Source organism: Lithobates pipiens, unplaced genomic scaffold, assembly GCF_037356315.1.
Source record: "Lithobates pipiens isolate NorthernLeopardFrog02 unplaced genomic scaffold, aLitPip1_a1.2 Scaffold_23, whole genome shotgun sequence".
Lineage (NCBI taxonomy): Eukaryota > Metazoa > Chordata > Amphibia > Anura > Ranidae > Lithobates > Lithobates pipiens.
The window spans coordinates 40688017-40713334 of record NW_027507785.1 but is presented as its reverse complement, the minus strand read 5'-3'; the positions used below and the strand labels follow the sequence as shown (position 1 = coordinate 40713334).

At 42.9% G+C, this 25318-nt stretch overlaps 1 protein-coding gene across 7 annotated transcripts in view; it reads left to right on the top strand.

Moving 5' to 3' along the window:
- GDPD5 (glycerophosphodiester phosphodiesterase domain containing 5) overlaps positions 1 to 25318 on the top strand; it is a 333808-nt gene that overhangs the window by 234462 nt on the left and 74028 nt on the right. For 6 of the 7 annotated variants that reach the window (XM_077451455.1, XM_077451453.1, XM_077451454.1 and 3 more), the window contains 3 exons: positions 8493 to 8596; positions 15960 to 16053; positions 23895 to 23954. In XM_077451455.1, coding sequence (XP_077307581.1) covers positions 8493 to 8596; positions 15960 to 16053; positions 23895 to 23954 — 258 coding nt within the window. The remainder of the gene's footprint in view (positions 1 to 8492; positions 8597 to 15959; positions 16054 to 23894; positions 23955 to 25318) is intronic. The other variant, XM_077451456.1, reaches the window with a different exon arrangement.

Here is a 25318-nt window from a genome sequence, read left to right as displayed (position 1 = left end):
GGGGACATGCAAGGAAAATAAAAAAACAGCATTTTAGCTTGCACATGATTGGATGATAAAATCAGCAGGGCTTCCCCTAACTTCAGAGCTTCCTCTCAGATCTACAGCGACTGCACTTGCGGGTGCAGTCGCTGTAAGTGCAGTGCACTTGTAGTGCAGAGTGGATTTCCCTTTAGTAAATCAAACCCTCTTAATTCCTTATTCAGTAAAACGTTAAGGCTTCTAATGTGCAGGCCCCTTAAAAAATCACCTGCTGTTAAAGAGGAAGTTAACCCTGAGGAGTTTACTTCCTCTTTGATTCCCTGCAAAAGTAAAGCATAATGGACTACTATGCATCGCATAGTAGTCCATTATGTGTCACTTACCTGACACAGGTGTCCCCTGTAGTCCAGCGCATCTATCTTCTCGGTGGGGTCTCGCAGCTCCGCCGCTGTCATTCGACGAAGCCGTGATGACGTCACTCCCGTGCGCATGCCACTCGCAGCATATCACAGTTGACAGCGGCGCGCTCAGTGCGCCTGCGCCGTAGACATCGGTGCCTGTCTTTCGGCAAATATCTCCTAAACCGTATAGGTTTAGGAGATATTTCTTGGACCTACAGGTAAGCCTTAATCTAGGCTTACCTGTAGGTCAAAGTGGTTTGTAAGGGTTTACAACCACTTTAATAGGTGCAAATTGTACCTTTATAAAAGACGCCTACTTGCCTTAGCTGTCTCCCACATCACTAGACAGGACTTCACCGTCTTTCTGACCAGATTCCCGGGGAATGCAAAGCAGGCAAAATCGCATGGGAAGACTGGAGTGTCCATTGCAAGAGCTTCATCTTGTAAGATTTGATCTGCTCCATGTTCCCCAGGATTTCAAGAGGAATAGTGTCGCCTAGGCTCCACAGCTGAAAGAAGGGGCATGACTTGGGTATAAATATAACTTTTTTTCTTCTTTAGGTACATTTTTTGCCTATTAATAGCAGGATTTTTTTTCACAGTGGCAGGGGCCCCATCATTATAAGCAGACCCTGCATTGTTCGCAGTGTAAGGCCTGAGAATGGGCAACAATCGACTCATATCAATTGGAACATTACTTCCACCAAACGGTAGGAAGTTGTAAGCTGACACTACGTTGTGTTGGCTGATTTGGTGCACATTGTGGTTTAGTTTTTTACTTTTCTTTTTCTATAGTATATAATTTTCCTCTAATCAGATTAACACATAGCAGTTGGTGGTATCTGGTCATTTTGTTCTAGACATTCATCTTCCCTGTGATATCTCTGCTCATGTATTCTCCAGACACCTTTGAGGAAGGTCGCTGATAAACATGTGAGATGGGAATGTTGACAAGACGACCTTCATTCCTTGTCTTAATGAAGTTGTGCTCCGATGAGCTGGATATCTGGCGATTGTAGGATCGAAATACAATGCTAATTCCAGGCTGCAGAAACCATTCCCATTCTGTTATCAGGCAAGATGCATGTTCACAAGGCAATGGTCCCTCCATTTATCATCCTTTTATAAGCTTCTTAACTTAGATTTTCAAGACGTGATTATTTCCAGATGTTCCTTTTATCTATACACAGGAGCCATTTTGTGACCTAGTCCAGTAATCAGCCTGCTTAGTCATTGGAAATGTGTGACACGCAGGATCTCAATTAAGTACAAAATTCTGATGTTCCTAAACTCTTGTAAGACTACAACTTTACAAAAAAGCACTCCCATTTGGGGTGCGGAAAAATCTTCTTCCTCAGGACACTCGCTCATTTACAAAGGGGTCCCCCTTTAAGCTTCATTCACACCAGTGCGTTGCAGAAATGCGCTCAAAATCATGATCTATCCCACAACGCACAAAAATGTGCTGCCCTTTTGCAGACATGCAGTGGTTCCTTTAAATCCTAACTGCATCCCCACACATCTTGCAAACGAGTGTGCTTTCATGCTTACCAAAAGACATGGTAGTGCAGTACCGATGCATTTTGGTTTGGCACAATTATTTGGAAAGGTGCAGGCACTTTTTATTTTATTTTTTTTCCACATGCCTCACACGTAGGGGTTGCCCATTGAAAAGAATGAGCTGCCCTTAACCTGATATGTGGAAACTTGTAAAAAAAAGAGCACCCCTTTTTTTTTTTGCACCTCCTAGTGTCAATGAAGTCTAATGGCGGGTAACCCAAGATCTGAAAATTGTACGACAGAACATTGCATTCTAGTTGCATATCAAAAATGGAGGTTATTTAGGGGCTTTAGGTCACCATATCAGTTGACTCCTTCAATGCTCATAACTTTTTGAGCCTGGGAAGTTGGTCTTAGATGTGAGCACTATCCTAAGGGTGCTTTTTCTCCAAGTGCTCCTGGTATGGTTTAATCCTACTCTTAATTTTTTTAAAACCCCAGAGCCTATTGCATGGACTAAATATGATATAAAAACACTCTCTCGGGTGATTACTAATCGGAAAATGATCTACCGTATATACTCGAGTATAGGCCGACCCGAATATAAGCCGAGGCCCCCAATTTACCCCCAAAAAAACTGGCAAACTTATTGACTCGTGTATAAGCCGAGGGTGAGACATGCCTGTCCATCCCTGTGTGTGTGTCCGTCCATCCCTGTGTGTCCGTCCATCCCTGTGTGTCCGTCCATCCCTGTGTGTCCGTCCATCCCTGTGTGTCCGTCCATCCCTGTGTGTCCGTCCATCCATCCCTGTGTGTGTGTCCATCCATCCATCCATCCCTGTGTGTGTGTGTGTCTCCATCCATCCATCCATCCATCCCTGTGTGTGTGTGTCTCCATCCATCCATCCCTGTGTGTGTGTGTCTCCATCCATCCCTGTGTGTGTGTGTATCCATCCATCCCTGTGTGTGTGTGTGTCTCCATCCATCCGTGTGTGTGTGTGTGTGTGTGTGTGTGTCCAGCCTACCTGTGTCCCGAGCCTTTGTCCCGAGCCTCCGTCCCGTGCCTTGCCTCCGTCCCGTGTCGTGCCTTGCCTTGCCTCCGTCCCGTCCCGTGCCGTGCCGTGCCTTGCCTTGCCTCCGTCCGGTGCCCTCTTCGTCGGCGCCTCGGCGGCCATTGTAAAATTCAAAAGCCGCGCCTCCGCCTTCGCCTGTGATAGGCGGAACACTGAATTTCCCAGCAGCCTGTGTTCCGCCTATCACGGACATCGTATCATCCTCGTCCGTAGTACGAGGATGATACGATGTCCGTGATAGGCGGAACACAGGCTGCTGGGAAATTCAGTGTTCCGCCTATCACAGGCGAAGGCGGAGCCGGAGGCGCGGCTTTTGAATTATAGAATGGCCGCTGTCTGTCTGCTCGACACGCTGATCGAGCGGGCAGACAGCGATGACTCGAGTATAAGCCAAGGGGGGCACTTTCAGCCTCAAAAAAGAGGCTGAAAATCTCGGCTTATACTCGAGTATATACGGTACCCTTTCAACACTTCAACTTTTAATGTCACAAGTTCCCGACATATTTTTATATTTTTTCTGTGTTTTTGTTGTATGTATGTATACATTGTTAGACGCTATATCTTTTTACCAATGATCACATTATCTTTTATCTACATTTATTAAATTAAAAGCAATTTTTTCTAACAACATCAGAGTTGGTGGTCTTTCAAAGTCCCATTTAGGGGGTATTTCTCTTTGCATGTTCCCAAATGAGAAATGTTTGGGGTCATCGGGGAAAGAATTCCCCTTTGAATTAATAATTGTTAAAGCGGATTTTGAAACTTTTTTTTTTTTATTTTTTTTATTCTATTTTTGGTTCAATATAAGTGTCTTGTAGTGTTTCATTTTGTTTAAGAAATGTAATAAAAAGATTTAGAAAAAAAAGAGGTTACTAAAGTTACGAATATTCTCGTACGACAGAATAAAAAATCAGATGTGATGTCATGTGTTCAGTGTTGCCAAGCTGACAGATTGAAATTTACTGACATGACACCCAAAATTTACTGACGCAGCCACGTTTTTACTGGCATTTCCAAAAGTTACAAAATTACAGTTTTAAGTTCAAATTTCTCTATTTAGGCTACAAACAAGAACAATATGTAATTGGCAATGTGATTTAAGGTAGCTAATAAGGCAAAAAACATTTCTTTTATTTTCAATATTGTAAGTAGCTCAGGGGGAGGACTCAGGAGGGCAAGAAATTAGAATGGGCAGCAAACACATGAAATTGACTCTGACAGTGATACTGACAGCAGTTTGCAGCAGTACAGATTACCGACATGACACATCCCCTCCAGAGTCACAGTGACAGTCTCTCTCTCTTCAAGCCAGGTGGTCCCTCCAGTCCAAACAGCACCGATGGTCCCGCTCCTGGCCCGCCTTACTCTCATCCCACACACAAGGCTCTGGCCGCTCTGCTTGGCTCCCTTGCACCATGACATCACAGGACATGCTCAGGCACTGCCTCCACCAGAGCCGCCTGAACACACTGCAGCAGGCACTCGTATGGTCTCGGCTGGTGATATCTTTTCTTTTTACTGGCAGGAGAAAATTGCCTGTTTTTTACTGGCTGCCAGTAAAAATACTGACAGTTGGCAACACTGCATGTGTTGTAGTGTATTTATATTTTTTTCTGACAACTGTACTGATTAAACAAAAATCGTACAATCTGGTATCATACGAGAAATATGTTTGTCGAATCGGATGAACTGTCGTGATCTGCTCTCGAAAGCTCTATACTAACGATCCGATTTATCGTACGGTCGATTCAAAATCGTTTTTTTTCATCTGATTTTCAGATCGTGCATACGGGTCATTAGCCTCCATTCATGCTTGCTCTATGAAGTCTGCACAACTTTGGAGTCGTACAACTTTGCTGCAACTTTGGATGGGTGCAACTTGGATACGACTTTGGCTTTGACTTGTGATAATGGACAACAGTTGCACACAAGTTGCATTGTATAACATTCAGGTATGACTCTCATTCAACTTGAGGGCCATAGACTTCAATGTTAACCCTCAGAAATTGCATGAAAGTCGTAAACATTAAAGTCTATGGTACTCAAGTTGCACGAAGGTCGGACCAAAGTAGTGCATGAACTACTTTGAAGTTGCTGCAAATTTAAGTCACGCATATATGATTGGTTATCATTGGAAAACCTGGGTTGCATGACAACTCGCACAAGTGTGAATGAAGCCTTAATGTCTTAGAGCCTGTTCAGTAGTGATGGGCAAATCTGCCCAGGTTCAAATTTCAGCAAACCCAAACTGAAAAGAAAAAAGATTGGGCCAAAAAATCACTATACCAGTGGAAGAGGGTCTTTTCGGGCCTTTTTGGATTTGAGGGCAATGTTGAATATTCAAAAATCTTTTAGCTGCTTTATTATCTCTTTTTGTACATTGTGATTGCTGTTATTGGTCATAGGCAGACCAATCCCAATGAGCACAGATGTAAACAATGTAGTGTTTATATCCGAGAGCCCATCCCTTCCTCTTACAACGGAGGGAGTGGAGGAAAGACGAGCTAATGAATAAAGGAATGACCCATTCTTTAGTTGCAGAGCATAACACAGATCACATCGGCAAATGAGGATCATTTTTTTAACCCTTCCACCCCCCTCTTCTCTACTGCAATGCATTTGGTCTTCGTCCTGTCCCTGATGTGCTGAAAAAGTAAAGGTTGTAAACCCTCGGTTTATTTTTTAATTAAAATAACACATACTTACCTGCTTTGTGCAATCGTATTGCACAGAGCAGCCCCAATCCCCTTCTGGGGTGCCTCGCTGGCGCTCCAGGTCCCTCCTCTTCATTGGGTGCCCCCACCGAAAGCCCATTTCCATGGGGGCACCCGTGCGGGCTCGCTCCCGAGTTCCGCTGCTGCGTCCATGGACACAGACAGCAGGACTCAGGCCACACCCTTGTGCCACTGGAGTTGATTGACGGCAGCGGTAGCCAATGAACAGAGCAATAGTTTTTTTTTTTTTTTTTTTTTTTTTTTTTTTAATTTACAGTTGCTTCTATACAGAAGGTAGTACCCCCATTCAACTTAATTAGTTTTAAAAAAAAGTATGATTTTTATTTTTGCTAGTTTTAGCATTGTACATATGTTTTTCCATTAAACGCTACTAAGTCTGCTTTGACTGGCAGATAGAAAATGACCAGTAGCCAGTGCTGCAGCTTTTTGGCAGGATCCCGGCTGCGGGGATTCTGGTCATTCTCGTGGCTCCAGATGGGTCCTGGTGGTCTGGGTACGCCGACCAGGTGCGGCTGGTCGCCAACATTCCTGGGCGACTGCCTCTCAGGAAGAACCTACTGTCCCAAGGACCGTTCTTCCATCCTGCTTTAGCGTCGCTAGTTACTAACCGCCTGGCTGTGATGGGCCAGGTGCTGCAGTTTTCAACACTGCTGATAGAGGGATGAGAAGGATGGTGCCCTCGGGTACATCTTGGCCCAAGTGTCAGCCTGGGTGTTCTTCAGCATTACCTGGTCTTCTTTTTTTTTTTTTTTTTTTTCTTCGACCCTTCTCTGGATGGAGGGCTATTCTGTCAGGGATCGGGTGCCTCCTTCCCTGTTACGGCGCATTCTTCTCGGGCGCTTAGTGCTTCTTGGGCCTCAATTGTGATAAAAAAAAAAAAGTTAAGTGTGTCCCTAGGGGATACTTTCTAATCGTGTGGGGAATGGACTCACTGAACAGAGATCCGTGTTCCTGCTTATACCTGACAGGACAGCGATCTGTCTTGTTTACATTGGCAGACTGCCATCCTGCCTCTCTGCGGAGCGATTGTGGGTGGCTGGCAGACATCGCTTTCGCCGGACTAGCCGATTGGCTCCACCAGCTGGCAGGTACGTCGTTTTGTGCAATAGAGCCGACCTCCTGCAGTATATGTACTGCTGCCGGTCGGCAATGGTTAAAGGGTGCCTTGACTAAACTGATTTTAGAATGTGAATGGTCACAGAGCACCCAATGACAAAATGTGATTTCTAGCTAGCTACATGGGAGAGTGATTCTGCAAAGTGGCATGCTTAGTTTAATTTGATGTGAGTTGCTAGCATCGGATTTATTTTATTACAGGTATTTTTACATGCTTAATGTGTATGTAAAGCCAAAACTTATTTTAACGCTTTGTATAACTTGGAGGATGGTTAAAACCCATCCAAGTTATATATTTTTTTATGTGTTTGGTAGATTTCCTTAAATTCTCATCTACGATATAGGGCAGGCAGTGAGAGAAATTGGACATTTGTTCCTTGAATACACGTCCCCATTTGATTTCCCTTCTGTTTCTCTTCTGTGAACTGTACATTTTTGGATTTTCCCTCACTTTGTCTAGGTTCATAGAGACTGACAAGCAGGGTTCAAGTCCTGCGGGAACGCATGGGAACGGAGTTCCTGTACTTTTTCAACAGGAACTCAGTTCCCATTAGCAGCCGTGTCCTGCAAGACTTTGAAGTATGCGAGCTGTGTGGCAGGTCTACACCAGCAGCTGCCGACACAGCTCGAAATAGTAAGTGACCATTCAGGCATTGCCAGTAGGGGGCCCCATGACAGCTTCCGCTTCAATCTACCTGTCAATCACAGCTAGCTGATGGGTAGATCAGGTCTAGGTCTAGCTGACGGGTAGTTCAGCTTTTCTGCTCAGAGGACATGCAGGGAGAGAGGTGAGCTGAGCGAGGAACATCAGTTTGGTGTGGTAAGCTGAGCACAATACCTGGTAAAGTTTAATGCAAGGAGGGAGGTTTATGTAGAAATATATGAAGGGTTTGGAATAGCAGAGAGTGTGTTGGAGCCCCTGCAGAGTTTGCAGCCCCCCCAAGCTAACATACATCTCCTAAGCAGGAACACATCACTATCTCCCCAAGCATTCTGTCCAGATAATGTGCAGTTAATTTATGACCTTTCCGTTTAACCCTGTGTTATCCAAACTCTGTTCAATGAAAAGTGTAAACTCACCACATAAACACTCTATATACAAAATAAAATTCCCCAAAAAGATCAGAACATGATGTTCACATTTGCATGGAAGCACAATTGAATGAATGCTGATTATTCAGAGAATTACCGTATTTGTTTGAGGATTGCTTTTTTTATGTACTAACAGTTAAGCTTCATACACACAATACGAAAATTGGATGAAAAATACCACTTTTGAAGCGTTCGTGCATATGAGCGTATCATTTGTTTTTTTTTTGTGTGGGAGTGGATCTTGGGTCGGAGTTCCCACACTTTTTTCCCCAGGACTTAACCCCTGATAACAAGTATCCTAGTGCAAGGACCTGCCCGATTACATACAAGATAGTTTGGGTAGGTCCTCATAAAGTTTTGGTAAATGTAATGTTGATTGTACAGAGATTTTATTATAAGATTGTATGGAGAGCCTAAGACATACGACCTCTGATCAATTTGATGCCAAGCATTTGGAAGTGTTGCCTATGATTTAAAGACAATCAAATATCCACAGTCAAGTATGATCTGTTCAGGCCTTGCTGGCTGTAGGGGTAAGCCGCTTGTTTCCGTCCATTTCACTCATGCTCATTGTCATCTCTTTGTGCCAACAGTGGGAACTGCTATGGTTTGCGATCCTCACCTTCACCTTCTTCCTCACCCTCACCTGGTTTTATTTCTGGTGGGAAGTTCACAATGACTACAATGAGTTCAACTGGTGAGTACATCAACTCTTTTCTCCAGTCTGCAAAACCATTACTGAACATCTGTGAGAGAATTAAAAACTAAGTTAGTCCTTTGTGTGCTACAAGGCAACCTTCTATCATGATCCTGGACAGTCTACTGCAGGCTTCCCCAACCTTTTCAATACAGAGGAACCCTTAAAATAACTTTCCGATCTCAAGGAATCCCTGATAAAAGATTATTATGTCTATAGCTCATGATACATTAGTGTGATGGTCTGTGGGAAGAAGGCTCCTTACACATGTGGCCATTGGGATGAATTCTTCCCTTACAGGTAGCTAAAAAGATCAATGGTGTCAGTGGGAACTTATCTGAATGGCTGAAATTGCTGAAGGAACCCTGGTTGAGAAACCCTGCGCTATTGCAAGGATATCGGCAAAAAACTTAAAAGGAGCTTCAGGGAAGGTGGGAGAGTAGGGGGGAGACTTGAAGCTAGAGTTCTGCTTTACGTCTGTTGTCAGCTGTTCACTGTAAATAAATACAATGCCGGTGGCCTTGCGTTTTCCAGCAGATAAGGGGATGTTTACAACTTGATTGCTCATTGTCTCCTGCAGCATTTTAGAATGGTCCATATCATCCCTTATCAGCTGCCACTTGGATTGGGACACGTGACTGCCATGTAGTCCTAAAAATAGGAAATATAGCAGTGAAGGGCCTTTATATATAACTGGTTTAACTGAGACAGAAAGTCAGCATGTTCCTTTCCAATGTCTGGGTCTTGCTTTCGAGCGACTCTGTAATTGAGTTTGTGGCGCTCTCTTTAGAATGAGATGTAGAATCATGTCAGAGATGTTACTAGCCGGAGATAGCGTTCATTCCAGATGGGCAACCAGGAGATGGATGGCCTTTTTAATATTCAGACGCCACATAATAGAGTGATGGATACCCAGCGACTCTGTATGTCAAGTGGGAGAGCTCATTATGGTGATGTTGCAGGACACCTCCTGTAATGGGCATAGAACCGACTGCTCTGCTGTTAGTGCTATGTTTTATTAAAGTGAGACTAAATCAACTCTATCCTCCTATTTTGGTCATTTATATACATAGGTAGTTTTCTGGGTGTGTGTGTGTGCTTGTGTACGTATAGGTTTATATAATATGTGTATATATAACATTTGAAAACCTTGTACTTGTTCATAGTTTTTAAAGTGTAAAAAATCATTTCACTTAATTTTGTATAGCGTTCTTCTAATTGGGACCACTGGTTATCATAGTTCACAAGCACAGATGACCTAGGTTCCTCCTCAGTTCAGGCACACTGACAGAAGAATCAGTGGGGTGTTTGTGTGTGTGTGTGTGTGTGTGTGTGTATATGTATGTATGTGTATATATGTGTATATATATATATAAATATATATATGTATATATGTATATGTGTGTGTGTATGTATGTATATATATATATATATATATATATATATATATATGTATATGTGTGTATATATATAATTATTTTTCTCTTTTTTGGGGGGGGGTGTGTGTGTGTAGGGAAGTGGTATGGGATACTCGGAACGATGTACAAGCCGGAGGACACTCTTCGCTATAGCTGCATGTCTTCAAGTAGTTCAAGGCTTGAGTCAAACAAGCCAGGTATGAGACCCCATAGGAGCAGTCTCCACTTAGAATGATTACTGGTTTCTTCACTAAAGAACAGATCTCTAACAGTCATAAAATCCCCCAGGTCAGATCAGTACTCAATGTCCCTTGGGTAATTGAGTGCCTCCTTCCAGTACTGCAGAACATATTCCAGTGAGGGAGAGATTAACCAGAGCTTCACACCCTCCAACTCCTTTTCACAGGGTTCTTGAGCAGAGTTCCAGATTGGCTCCAGGAGATGACTTGAAAATAGGCCCCCCAGCTAATCTTAACTGGAACTTCGATGAGCAACAATTTGGGCTAAGTAGGATGGCTCAGGGTAGGGGGCAGCCACCCCCAACCTGAACAGGTGGAATCCCCTTACAGAAAGCCCCTGCTGTTCTGTCTTTCAGACTATACCCAGTCCCAGCCACCACCTGGGCCACCTCTCCCAGGGATTGGGTAAGACCGTATAAATCTTCATGCTGCCTGTTTGCCTTGCTCCATGCCTATGTTCCAGAATACACAGTTTTCTAGAAGGCAGGGAAGAGCAACCAAACCCGCAGACTGTAAAAACCTGAACAGCCAAAGACAATCAACATTGCACCACTGACTACAGAATGGAGGGAATTTGGTGTCACCCCACCCTGCTGAAACCCATGTGCTAGGTGGGTGAAACGCATTGGTGTAGGGCCCCAGGCACTCCCCTTTATTCAACCATGCCCAGGCAATCTACCACCTGATTGCCCATATCCATTCATGACAAACAGGAAGTGAAAGTTGCAGAAACCGAAAACAAAACAGCAAGTGAGCGGCCGGCCGTAGATGGATATACACTAGGCTTGCAACAGTGGAACCTGAGTGACTTGCAGCACCAACATCAGCGGGGCAACAGTGACAAGTGGATGCAGAAGGAAGACTCACCCCCCCCAACACCGAAAATTATGCACAACTACATGCGAGTCCTACCTCCTCGCTGAAGAGGAATATTGTCAGTGCCCTGTGCATCTTATTGAGGGCAAACAAGGAAGACGCCGCTCCGGGCGAGCAGTCACTACAGTCTCGGTGCAAACCGGGTTTGAAGAAGCACTGAGGTCAGTGTGAAACGCACGCGTCACCTCCTGGGTTCCGACGCTCTGACTTTGTTGGCTGTCCTTTGCTGTTTTTGGAATAAAATCATTGGAACATTCCTGTGGCATGCAGCCGTTCTTTTCTTCCTTTGATACCCAGTGACCGCACTTGAATTGCCCCATCACCACTTGCATCATTCATCGCTATGCCATACATCTTGACATTGAATCCCTTCCATTTTGGTTTTGAGCCCTTATGTTGCTGCCCTTTGTTGGGTTTGTGCAGACAGCAGTGGCTTTGAATTGGTGAATACCACATGAACTCAGAACTTGGACATAACGTCCACTGCGGTATTTGTATGCTGGTCCGCCACGGACTCCCTCCTTTGCACTTAAGTGATGACACAGGGCATAATTGGGCCTGGATGTTCTCAAGGTAGACACCTAGCATTCAGTTGCCAGTGCCCTGTGGGTTTCCCAGGAGCCCTTCAGACCAGTCTGTAGGTGTTATCCGTTATGTTTTTACACTGTCGGGATAGGATGCAGATTCGGTCTATATTTTACCAATACTGGAGACACGGGGTATACCGTGGGCCTGAATGTCCTAAAGGTAGGCACATAGCATGTAGCTGCAAGTGCCTCGTAGGTTTCCCAGGACCCCTCTAAACACCTTTTTCACGTGTCATCTTTACTAACCTGTTTAGTGTCTTGTATGAATGGAAGTGGCATGGCTGGTATCCCGGGAGTGTTTTTAGAACGTTACCGTTTTAAACTTTTTTTTTTGCCATCTTTTGTGAATGTTTACAAATTGTCTATTTGTGTGCAAATTTTCAATAAAACTTATGTTGGGAGTACTCCGCTGTGTTCCCACCTCCCTTCAAGGTACGGCCCCTCTTTTTTCAGGAGATCTTTCCTCACCCCCTGCCCCTTCTGAATCCCATATTGGTGAACTCCATCCTCACTTTGGATGAGTCGGAACTCCTACCAATGACCTGGCCATTTGACACTCTGGCCAAAAGGTCCATGTCCTTTCCCTTATCCCATTCCCCTTTTGATACTGCTTTCTTATTAGAAAGCCCACTATTCTTTGTAAACTGTGCCGTGGATTTACAGTGAGGGGAAAACTGTATTTGCTCCCCTGCTGATTTTGTACATTTGCCCACTGACAAATTATCAGTCTATAATTTTAATGGTAGGTTTGTTTTAACAGTGAGCAACAGAATAACACAAATATCTAGGAAAATGCATTTCAAAAAAGTTATAAATTGGTTTGTATTTTAATGAATGAAATAAGTATTTTATCCCCTAGCAATCTGCAATATCTTTACCTCCCAGGTGTCTTCTATACAGGTAATGAGCTGAGATTAGACGCACTCTTAAAGGAAGTGCTCCTAATCTCCACTTGTTACCTGTATAATAGGCACCTATCCACAGAAGCAATCGGATTCCCATCATGCAACCATGGCCAAGACCAAAGAGCTGTCCAAGGAGAACAAGACTGGACAGGACAAGATTGTAGACCTGGACAGGACAAGATTGTAGACCTGGACAGGACAAGATTGTAGACCTGGACAGGACAAGATTGTAGACCTGGACAGGACAAGATTGTAGACCTGGACAGGACAAGATTGTAGACCTGGACAGGACAAGATTGTAGACCTGGACAGGACAAGATTGTAGACCTGGACAGGACAAGATTGTAGACCTGGACAGGACAAGATTGTAGACCTGGACAGGACAAGATTGTAGACCTGGACAGGACAAGATTGTAGACCTGGACAGGACAAGATTGTAGACCTGGACAGGACAAGATTGTAGACCTGGACAGGACAAGATTGTAGACCTGGACAGGACAAGATTGTAGACCTGGACAGGACAAGATTGTAGACCTGGACAGGACAAGATTGTAGACCTGGACAGGACAAGATTGTAGACCTGGACAGGACAAGATTGTAGACCTGGACAGGACAAGATTGTAGACCTGGACAGGACAAGATTGTAGACCTGGACAGGACAAGATTGTAGACCTGGACAGGACAAGATTGTAGACCTGGACAGGACAAGATTGTAGACCTGGACAGGACAAGATTGTAGACCTGGACAGGACAAGATTGTAGACCTGGACAGGACAAGATTGTAGACCTGGACAGGACAAGATTGTAGACCTGGACAGGACAAGATTGTAGACCTGGACAGGACAAGATTGTAGACCTGGACAGGACAAGATTGTAGACCTGGACAGGACAAGATTGTAGACCTGGACAGGACAAGATTGTAGACCTGGACAGGACAAGATTGTAGACCTGGACAGGACAAGATTGTAGACCTGGACAGGACAAGATTGTAGACCTGGACAGGACAAGATTGTAGACCTGGACAGGACAAGATTGTAGACCTGGACAGGACAAGATTGTAGACCTGGACAGGACAAGATTGTAGACCTGGACAGGACAAGATTGTAGACCTGGACAGGACAAGATTGTAGACCTGGACAGGACAAGATTGTAGACCTGGACAGGACAAGATTGTAGACCTGGACAGGACAAGATTGTAGACCTGGACAGGACAAGATTGTAGACCTGGACAGGACAAGATTGTAGACCTGGACAGGACAAGATTGTAGACCTGGACAGGACAAGATTGTAGACCTGGACAGGACAAGATTGTAGACCTGGACAGGACAAGATTGTAGACCTGGACAGGACAAGATTGTAGACCTGGACAGGACAAGATTGTAGACCTGGACAGGACAAGATTGTAGACCTGGACAGGACAAGATTGTAGACCTGGACAGGACAAGATTGTAGACCTGGACAGGACAAGATTGTAGACCTGGACAGGACAAGATTGTAGACCTGGACAGGACAAGATTGTAGACCTGGACAGGACAAGATTGTAGACCTGGACAGGACAAGATTGTAGACCTGGACAGGACAAGATTGTAGACCTGGACAGGACAAGATTGTAGACCTGGACAGGACAAGATTGTAGACCTGGACAGGACAAGATTGTAGACCTGGACAGGACAAGATTGTAGACCTGGACAGGACAAGATTGTAGACCTGGACAGGACAAGATTGTAGACCTGGACAGGACAAGATTGTAGACCTGGACAGGACAAGATTGTAGACCTGGACAGGACAAGATTGTAGACCTGGACAGGACAAGATTGTAGACCTGGACAGGACAAGATTGTAGACCTGGACAGGACAAGATTGTAGACCTGGACAGGACAAGATTGTAGACCTGGACAGGACAAGATTGTAGACCTGGACAGGACAAGATTGTAGACCTGGACAGGACAAGATTGTAGACCTGGACAGGACAAGATTGTAGACCTGGACAGGACAAGATTGTAGACCTGGACAGGACAAGATTGTAGACCTGGACAGGACAAGATTGTAGACCTGGACAGGACAAGATTGTAGACCTGGACAGGACAAGATTGTAGACCTGGACAGGACAAGATTGTAGACCTACACACAGCTGGAATAGGCTACAAGACCATCGTCAAGCAGTTTGGTGAGAGGGTGACAACAGTTGGTGCGATTATTCACAAATGGAAGAAACCCAAAATAACACACATTCTCCCTTGGTCTGGGGCTCCATGCAGGATCTCACCTCGTGGAGTTTAAATGATCATGAGAACAGGGAGGAATCAGCCCAAAACTATATGGGAAAATCCTGATCTTGAGGCAGCCAGGACTGAAGTCACCAAGAAAATGATTGGCGACACACTATGCTGTGAAGGGCTGAAATCCTGCAGCGCCCGCAAGGCCCCCTTACTCAAGAAAGCACATGTACAGGCCCGTCTGAAGTTTGCTAATGAACATCTGAATGATTCAGAGGACAACTGGGTGAAAGTGTTGTGGTCAGATGAGACAAAAATAAAGCTCTTTGGCATCAACTGAACTCGCCTTGTTTGGGGGAGGAGGAATGCTGCCTATGATCCCAAGAACACCATCCCCACCGTCAAACGTGGAGGTAGAAACATTATGCTTTTTGGTTGTTTTTCTGCTAAGGGGACAGGACAACTTCACTGCATCAAAAGGACAATGGCAGGGCCATGCACCATCAAATCTTGGCTGAGAACCTCCTTCTCTAAACCAGGGCATTGAAAATGGGTCGTGGATGGCTATTCCAGCATGACAATGACCCAAAACAAAGGAGTGGCTCAAGAAGCACAACGTTAAGGTCCTGGATTGGCCTAGCCAGTCTCCAGACCTTAATCCCATAGAAAATATGTGGATGGAGCTGAAGATTTGAGTTAACCAATTGTTGGCCTCAAAACCTTAATGACTTGGAGAGGATCTGTAAAGAGGAGTGGGACAAAATCCCTCCTGAGATGTGTGCAAACCTGGTGGCTAATTACAAGAAACGTCTGACCTTTGTGATTGTTTTGCCACCAAAGTCATGTTTTGCGAAGGGGTCGAACACTTATTTCACTCATTAACATGCAAATCATTTTATAACCTTTTTTAAATGCGTCGATTTTTTTTGTTCTGTTTCTCACTGTTAAAATAAACCTGCCATTAAAATTATAGACTGATCATTTCTATGTCGGTAGGCAAACATACAAAATCAGCAGGGAATCAAATACTTTTTTCCCCTCAGTTTCTAAAAAGCCTTCATACACGAAATGCACCTGCAAACATTAAAAATGTTTATTAAATTTAATAATCTTGTTTTACAGGTTTTTATATAATAGAACAGGACGCTGGGATGACTGGTCCATTCCAATCCTTGTCACTACTGCTGCGGGATTTACTTATATTACAGCACTCTTGGTAAGTCACTTCGCACAGAATGGGGTCTGGGGGGCTCTGTGACTGGGGACTGGGAGTGTTTCTCAGTAGTGTTTCTCTACTCCAGTCCAAGTTATTTAGCACAAGTGATTTGATAGTTATAGTAGGTGAGGTTGAAAAAAGACACAAGTCCATCAAGTCCACCCTATGTGTGTGGTTTGTATGTCAGTGTTACATTGTATATCCCTGTATGTTGTGGTCGTTCAGGTGCTTATGTAATAGTCATCTGAGGAAAATCTTGAAAAAAATTACCTGTTGGGGGTGCTTGAGGACTTGAGTTGAGAAAAATTGTCTTACAGGGTCAGGTGTGCAAAAAGTAGATTGCCATTTTAAATCAGATCTGCCATCAATGCTGTGCATGTAGCATCCAGTTCCTCTGGTCGATCTATTTGAATATTTTTTTTTTATTTAATTTATTTATTACAGGGAAACCGGTCCACAGAGACCACAATACAAAGACATACAAGTGGTTGTCATACATGCAATTAAACATCAACATAAATCTGTCTCTTTTTGACTTCATGTTTTGAACAAACGATCTGAGCCTGAGTCTTTACATAGGTGGGCATTTCCTGTGTAATTGTGAAGGCCCTTTTTGGGCCAGAAGAAGTCTGAGGTCTTAGGAACGAGAAGTGAAAGGTTCTTTGGTCTTGTGGTTTTGGGCTCCCGTCTGATTTTGACTTTTACTGTAAGGGAGAGAACCTAGAAAGTGGTGTAGTACCATTTGGAAAAGGGGGACAATAGAAAGAGGGGGAGAGAGAAAAAAAAGGGGGGGGGGATTTGGGCACGGGTCTCTATTGGGGCAGTTGCCTCCTATTTACTTGTTCCGGAGGCCTGGACTGGTTGGGTGAGGCGTGTGTTAGGTGTGTTGTCTAGTCGGTCCCTCTGAGTCTCCATCCCTCTTCAGAATATCTAAATGCGTTCCATGCCTGCCACGTCTTGGAGTAAGTCTCCTGGCGATGTTTACTGGTGAGGATCAGGTCCTCTATCCTGCTAACCTCGCCTACTTTGTGAAGCCATTGGGCTATGGTTGATGGGTGTGGGGATTTCCAGTTCAGTGGGATGCATGCTTTCGCTGCGTCTAAAAGGTATCGGATCACTGACTTTTTGTATGCACTGTTTGGTGTCCCCATCTCGTGTAGAAGGAAGTATGTCGGTTTATCTGGCACCATCCGGTCTGTGAATAATTGGGTTATCCGCCACACTTCTGCCCAGAATTTTCAGAGCCGAGGACATGACCAGAAAATGTAGAGGATGGTGTCCTCTTCTCACCTCCAGCAGTGGTGAGAGGCTGTTGGGAAGAGTTTATGTAAGAGGGCGGCAAGGGTTCTGTACCAGTGCGTGAGGATCCCCTAGTTCTGATGCATAAGGAGGATTTATGGGTGAGTGTAAGGATGTGTTGCGTTTCCTAGGCTGTAAAGTGGCAGTCAAGGTCTCTCTCCCATTTAAGAAGGCTTGCTATGTGAATATTTTACCGTCCACAATAGTATACGTTTTTAGGCATCTTCAAGGAAGGGCAATATACTGTATGTAGTTCTTGCTTCAAACATTAAGAAAAAAACGCAGTGGTAGAATAGAGATTAGACCTTCCACTGTTTTAGTCAAAAAAAGAAAATCCAGCAATCTCCAATATTAAGACCTAGTTCCAATTACTATAAAAGGACCATCACCAAAGCCTACAGGCTCGCCAGATTGTAGAACCTCAAAGCATAAAGAGATCGATATGCGCTTGTATGGTGAGTGTGTATTATCATTCCGAAGCAACGAAAATAGTCCCATTACAAAAACCATAGAAAAGGGGGAAACTTCTAATGGTGCAATACCCTTTTTATTCAAGGTAACATGCACACTAGACACTCAAACTGCAGAAAAAATGCTGGGATAGCATTTTTTTGCCAGCGTTTTTGCAGTATTTAGGAGTGTTTTCAAGTGTTTAGGAGCAGTAGCAATTTTGCTCAGTTCCCCACTGACAGCTGAATGTATACTAGACAATTCCCGGAAATAAGAAATTGAGAAAAAACAGAGCGGGGTTCCCCACCCAATCCTTTCGGGTCTGGTATGGATTTTAACAGCTTCCGGACCAGCTGCCGCAGTTATGCTGCGTCGTAGCTGTACATCAGCTCTTTAAGATGCCTCCGGTGACACGCCTGCCTGAAGCGTGTCCCCAGAGCCGATGTGAGTGCCCGCAGGGCACCCACGATTGCTCATTGCAGAACGGAGATGTGTGTGCGTTTTCTCAGGGGAAAGGACACAGATCGTGTGTTCATACGAAGTACGAACACCAATCTCTCTCTTCCCCTAGTCGGTCCCATCCTCCCTACAGTTAGAACACACCTAGGGAACATAGTTAACCCTTTAATTGCCCTCTAGTGTTAACCCTTTCCCTGCCCATACAGTAATATGTACATTTTTATAGCACTGATCGCTGTATAAATGTCACTGGGACTACCATTTATCAAAAATGTCCCAAATGTCCCTGCCCCCCCCCCCCAAAAACAGAATTTAGATCTGCCTGTGTAAAAAAGCAGATCTCCGTTCTGACAGGGGGAAAAGGGATGGATCTTGTGTAACTGCAAAGCAGGGAATAAAATCCATCTCTCTCCCAGTAAAAGCACCTACGCAGTACACAAAAACACTGGCTAGGCACACAGTTAACCCTTTGATCACCCTAGTTATTAACCCCTTCCCAGCCAATGTCATTGCAGTGACGTGCATATTTTTAGTTTGTAGACGCACGAACGTTCGCGCAGACCAATCAATATACGCTTATTTCATTTTTTGTTTTTTCGTTTTTTACCAAAAATATGTAGCAGAATACATATTGGCCTGTATTGAAGAAATGTTTATATTTTATATTTTTTTTTTTATTGGATATGTTTTATAGCAGAAAATATTTTTTTTCTAATGTTTTTTTTTTTTTTTTTTTCAATTCTAGCCTAAAAAAAACCCACATTGGCGAGGGGGAAAAAAATTAAAAATGTTATTTGGGGACAATGTCGCATGACCATACAATTGTCCATTGTAACGCAGTGTCCTATTTAAAAAATGGCCTAGTCATGGGGGAGGGGGGGGGGGGTTAAATCTTCTGAAGGTCAAGGGTTTAAAAAAATCTATTATTGGCCTATTCTTCACCATGTTCTTCAGACCTGGCGTTTAGAGAGGGAATTGGGCCTAAGAGCAACAGGGTACAAAATGTACTCAATGGCTTAAGTCGGGAAAGGAAAGGCCGTGCTAAATGACAGAGCGGCTTTGTTCATAATTGCCAGCTTCCCTTTGAAAACGCTAGTTTATTCGTAATTACATTTGTTCTCATTTGCCTCGGTCACCTTTGTGTCCTCTTAATGTTATGTGGTTTGTATGCGCCCAACATTTAACAAACGTACTGCTGTAATTATGGCGCTTTATTTGCTCCAAGAGCTTTATCGGTGGGCTGGGATTAAACATTCTCTAAACGCGTTTTTTTTATTACTGTGATCCATCAACAAGCTTTTAAATATTCATGGGATAATGGAGGGATCATATAGGGAGATTGTATCCGCTTAAAGCCCTGCTAGTGCAGGCTCGGGCCCTGGGAAGATTATTTAAAGGTCAATGTTTTAAATTGAAAAAAAAAAAAACTGTTTTCTGGTTCTTGAATAACTGGCTACAAGACTCAACCGCTGGCTTCTCATTGGTAGAAGTGTTATAGGAACTTTGATGTCAGTAGATACAGATAGTGGATATTTTGCGCACCCAGACAGGTTTACATTTGGGGTATTTGCACACAATACTGATGTATGAATGTAAATAGCGCAGTGTTGTAAAAGACTGACTGCCACATCCATAGATTCAAATATGGAACAGAGAATAGAACCCAACTGGACTTTAAAGGCAGTAACCATAGTAAGAGTACAGTGAAGTAAAATCAATACGTTTTATTCCGACATGATAAAAAGGTGATCAGAGTATAAAATGAAGAACAAGTAGAAATAACCATACAGAATCCGGTACCCTATAGCTCATAATCTGGAACCCAGGGCTGGTCTCATGGGGTTGGAGACCAGACCAGAGGTGGTGTACCCAGGAAAGTTCCCAACATATTTTGTAATATATAGAAAATCCTTATTTCGGGGAGGGTAAGAGTACCGTATATGCACAAATACACAGAGTGCACAGTTAATACCATTACAGATGAACTATACAGTATGATGGGAAATATTACAAACTCCTGATACATGGCTATGTCAGGGAAGATGATAGATGTCTCTCGATGTGCCCTACTGGATTGCGCCCACAGATGGATTAACAGTGAGAGGGAAAGGGTATCCCATACATCAGAGGAGTGAGCGAAGTGTATGCCAGATGGAAGGTGACCAACATTGCAGAGTTTTTTTGCCCCCGCTTCCTCCTCCTACCCTCTTGTTCCTTTCTTTCTCCCATCTCCTTCCCTATCCCCATTGCTGCTATAATACACACACTCATGCATACATCTTACACTCATCATCATTCTCATCATCGCTTTTTCTATAAACACCTTTATTACATTAGGAGTGGCTCCATATATGTAATCCTTGTGAGCACCAACTGACGCAGTGTTGGTCACCTTCCATCTGGCATCCACTTCGCCCTCTCCCCTGGTGTATTGGATACCCTTTCCCTCTCACCTGTTCCTCCATCTGTGGGCACAATCTGGTGGGACACATCTAGAGTGACAACTTCCTTGACACAGCCATATATCGGGAGTATGTAATATTTGCTATCATACTGTAAAGTTTAACTGTCCACTCTGTGTATTTGTGCATATACTTATATATGTTTATTATTACACCCTTAGACCATTATACCTCGCTCTTACCCTCCCATGAAGAATGAATTTCTATATATTCCGAAAAATGTTGGGAACTTTCCTGGGAGCACCACCTTTGGTCTGGCCTCCAACTCTGAGCCCAACGCTGGGTTCCAGATTAAGCTATAGGCTACCAGATCTATAGATGTGTGGTTATTTTGACGGTACTCTTACTACCATGGTTACTAACTGCCTTAAAAGTTCAGTTGGGGCCCTTTTCACGGTTCCACATTACTGATGTATGAATATTAGACATTCCTGGGAGAAAAAACACGGGTATGGGTTGTATAGTACTTGCGCGTATTTGCGCGCATGCGCACACCTGCGTCGTAATCTTTCACCCCTTTATTTTAACCAGGAGAGTGTGGCATATGCGTGTATATGTGCGTAAAAATACTGATCGGCAACGCAGATCTTTTTTATTTTTTTATTATTTTTTAACTGATCTGCAGTATATTCAGCGCATGTTCACACACCTTTTTTGTACAGGCACATTTAAAACGATGATCTGCATTTAAATCGGTAAAAAAAAAAAAAGCCGCTGAATCCCTAAAAACTGTGTTTTTAGGTAGCAGTGTGGAAGATGCCCTTAGGGGGACCTTGCATCCCAGGGTCCGGCAGCTTCCTGTCAGGGAGGGTGATGTCATCATTGGGCCTTTTCCCAGGATCCTGGGTATCTGAGAACCCCAAACCCCATCAGACTGCACTCCTGGATTATACAGGAGCTCATTTTTTACACCCAGGACTCAGGAGAAGGGCCATTGATGCCATTCTTGTCCCAGGTGAGCGTGCAGGAAATCTGAGTGTAAGAGGAGTATTTTTAAAAAAAAAATTTCCCTTTTTTTTAACCTAGCATTTTTTTTTTTTTTTTTTATGTGGGGCCACCTAATGCTGAAAATCCAAGGTTCACGTAAACTAATTTAGAGGACACCTACCATGATTGGCTGTAATGTTCACCCTGATATTCCTCTATTGACGATGACATCTCATCTTTTTAAATGGATTGCCAATATCCTTATTTTCTGAATGATCTGAGCTGAAAATGCCGGTGTTTCTCGATTTGCAGGCACTACCTTGTGTAATTCTAAAATAATGCTGTAGCTATTCTGCCGCCCTACCCTGAAGTACTGTAAAATACATTAGCTGAGGGACCCTTGGTGAAAAATGTGTGTGAAAACAAGTAGATCAACAAATATAGACAGCTAAAGTTATGTGCAGTTCTCTTTGAAAAGTTAAAGTGAGCGTAAACCGTCTTTATTGGTTTCAGCCAAGGAAGCTGCCATCTTGGCCTCTGTTTGAACTTTAACTGCCATGATCCTGCACATATCAGTTATGACACCAGCCATTGGCTGGTTTGGTTGAGAGCACATCTAATGTGACCGTTGGCATTCTCAACACATGCCGGAAATGAATTTTTTATTTTTTGAAACTGTTAAATTGATGGGTTTACTTCTGCTTTAACCACTTGCTGACCAGCCGCTGAGATTGTACTACGGCAGGTCGGCTCATTGCCGTCCTTGTGCATCAGCTTGGGAACTCTGTATTGTGGGCGTGCGTGCCAGCGGGTGAACCAATCAGTGGGTGGAACAGACTCTGTCTACCAGCCACGTGCAATTGTTCCCCGCAGTGACAGAACGCGGATCTGCCTGTGTAAACAAGGCAGATCTCCGTTCTGGCAGGGGAGATCACACAGATCCTGTCTTTCTGCTAAGCAGGAAAACTGATTTGTGTGTTTCCCCTAGCAGCCCATCACCCCATACAGTTAGAAAACACACACAGGGAACACATTTAATCCCTTGATTGCCCCTGATGTTAACTCTTTCCTGGCAGTGCAATGTCAGTGCATATTTTTAGCACTGATTACTGTAAAAATGTCACTAGTTCCCAAAAAGTAAAAAAAAAAAAGTCAGCTAGGTGTCTGATCTTTATGCCGTAATGTCGCAGTTCCACTAAAAATCGCAGTCCCACTAAAAATCGCAGATCACCCACATTACTAGTGAAAAAAATAATAATAATAAAAATGCCGTAAATCTATTCCCTATTTTGTAGACTCTCTAATTTTTGCACAATCAATATACACGTACTGCGATTTATTTATTTTTGTAGAATATATATCAGCCTAAATATATATATATATCAGCCTAAATATATATATCAGCCTAAATATATATATCAGCCTAAATAAATAAATAAATATATATATATATATTTTTTTTTTTGGGAGGACATTTATTATAGTAAAAAAATATTGCTTTTTTTTTCTTTCCCCAAATTGTTGCTCTTTTTGTTTATAGCGCAAAAAAACGCAGAGGTGATCAAATAACACCGAAAGAAAGCACTATTTATGGGGAAAAAAGGATATAACTTTTTTTTGTGTACAACTTCGCATGAAATTGTCGGTTAAAGTGACTCAGTGCCAGATCACAAAAAAATGGCCTGGTCAGGAAGTGGGTGAATCCATGCCAGGAACACTATCACATTGGATGTGCTCTCAACCAAGCTGTCAAACCATGAAATGGTTGGTGTCATAACTGATCACATGTTCAGCACCATGGCAGTTAAAGCACAGAGGGCTAAGATGGCAGATTACTTGGCTGAAAACGATGGGTTTAGTGCCGCTTTAATATCACCTACCCATTGGTCCTTTTACAATGATGGGTGAGCATCTACAACCTATTTATTGATGCTTTGATTTGATGGGTGGGCTTACCAATTATAGGGGCCCGTTAGGCATAGGAAGATGAGATCACCCCCTTAGAGTGATTAGTCAAGAGCCGCATGTAACTTCAGCTGCCTGTATATGCTTATTCATTATATGCTCAGCTTGAACTGTTCAGGGCTGTTTTTTTTTTTTTTTTATATATATTAGGATTATTGGGTATGGGAATTTAGTGTAATGATTATTTTATGGATATAGCAGATTTCGGTTCTGCATTAACTTGCCATTTGTCGATTCACTCACTGTATTTATATTTAATTTATTTTTATTTTTTTGCAGATATTAGCACTATGCCACATCGCTGTGGGACAGCAAATGAACATACACTGGCTTCACAAGGTGACTACATAGGCCTGGAGGGAATTGTAGCCAAAAGTTTGTGGACCTCCTCCAAATGATTGAGTTCTAGATGGCACCGATACCATTTTCTTTTTTTTTTTCGTTTTTACAACGAATAAGAGTACTGATAATTTTATTCTATTTTTTTTAGTACTTGCTGATGCCAATTACCTATACCTACCGCAACTGTTTTTTGTTTTAACTTCAGCTTTCAGCAATGTTACAAAGCATTGAAAAGTTATTTACAAATGAAATCGTTTTATTTATTTTATTTTTTTTAATTTGGCACTTTTTCAATGTGAAAATATATGTTAATATATATCAAAGAGGTGTGTTTCAAATGGCCTATAGTACACCACTCGGCGCCAAATTCAACCAACCAGTAGCTCTGCAGTATAAAATGCCCCTCCTAATTTACCATGAAGTAAAATTTCATATGGGGGAAAAGATCCAGCAGCCGTTTAAAAAAAATAAAAATTTATATAGACAATAGTATAAATAGTGCTGCACAGTTCTCGGCCGTCAATGAAAGGCAATAATACTTTTAATGCTGGATTATTACTTTGTGTATGTAGAATATTATAGGGGGGTTGTTTGGCTTATGTGAGAAATGTTCAATAAAATAGGATTACGCTACGTGCAATTCTCTGTATTCTGACATTTTTTGGAGCACATATGTCAGCTGGACCCCAGTGGATGATGATGGCACAATGGTAACCTATTGAGGGAATATCTATCAGCTTTGTCTGGTGAGTTTAACCCCCTGAGGGGGTATGCTACACGTGGTGAAATCCTTGGAATTCTGGTGGATGGTGCTGTAACAACACTTAGAATAATCACCAACATCACCCTTCAACGCTGATTGAACTATTATCATCACCAGTACTGCACAAAGGACTTTCTTATACTCTTATATGGTTTTGTTTACAGGATCATATTTTATCTAAGCGCTGTTTTAGTATTTAAATTCACAGGAACTGGACTGATTTATTTTTATACTATTGTCTATATAATGTTAATATATATGTGTAAAAATATTCACTAACAAAGCAAAAAAAAAAAGTTTTAAATGTTTTATCGTTTATAAAATAGACAAAGATAGAAGGGTTTAGTGCAGGAAAATAATTAGATGGAGAAGGAGAATAGGGCGTTAATTAAGGCTGATTAGCGTAAATTAAGGGTTATTGAGGAGTTAAACAGAGGAACATTTGTTCATTTTTTTGATCTGCAGATGAAGAAACAAAGATACAAAAAAACAATGTTTCTTTTATTTTAGTGTTTCAGGGCTGAGCAATGTTGTTAATAAACATTTCCGGCTGCTTTTTTTTTTTTTTTTACGGCTCCAATTACCGGACTTCTTTAAA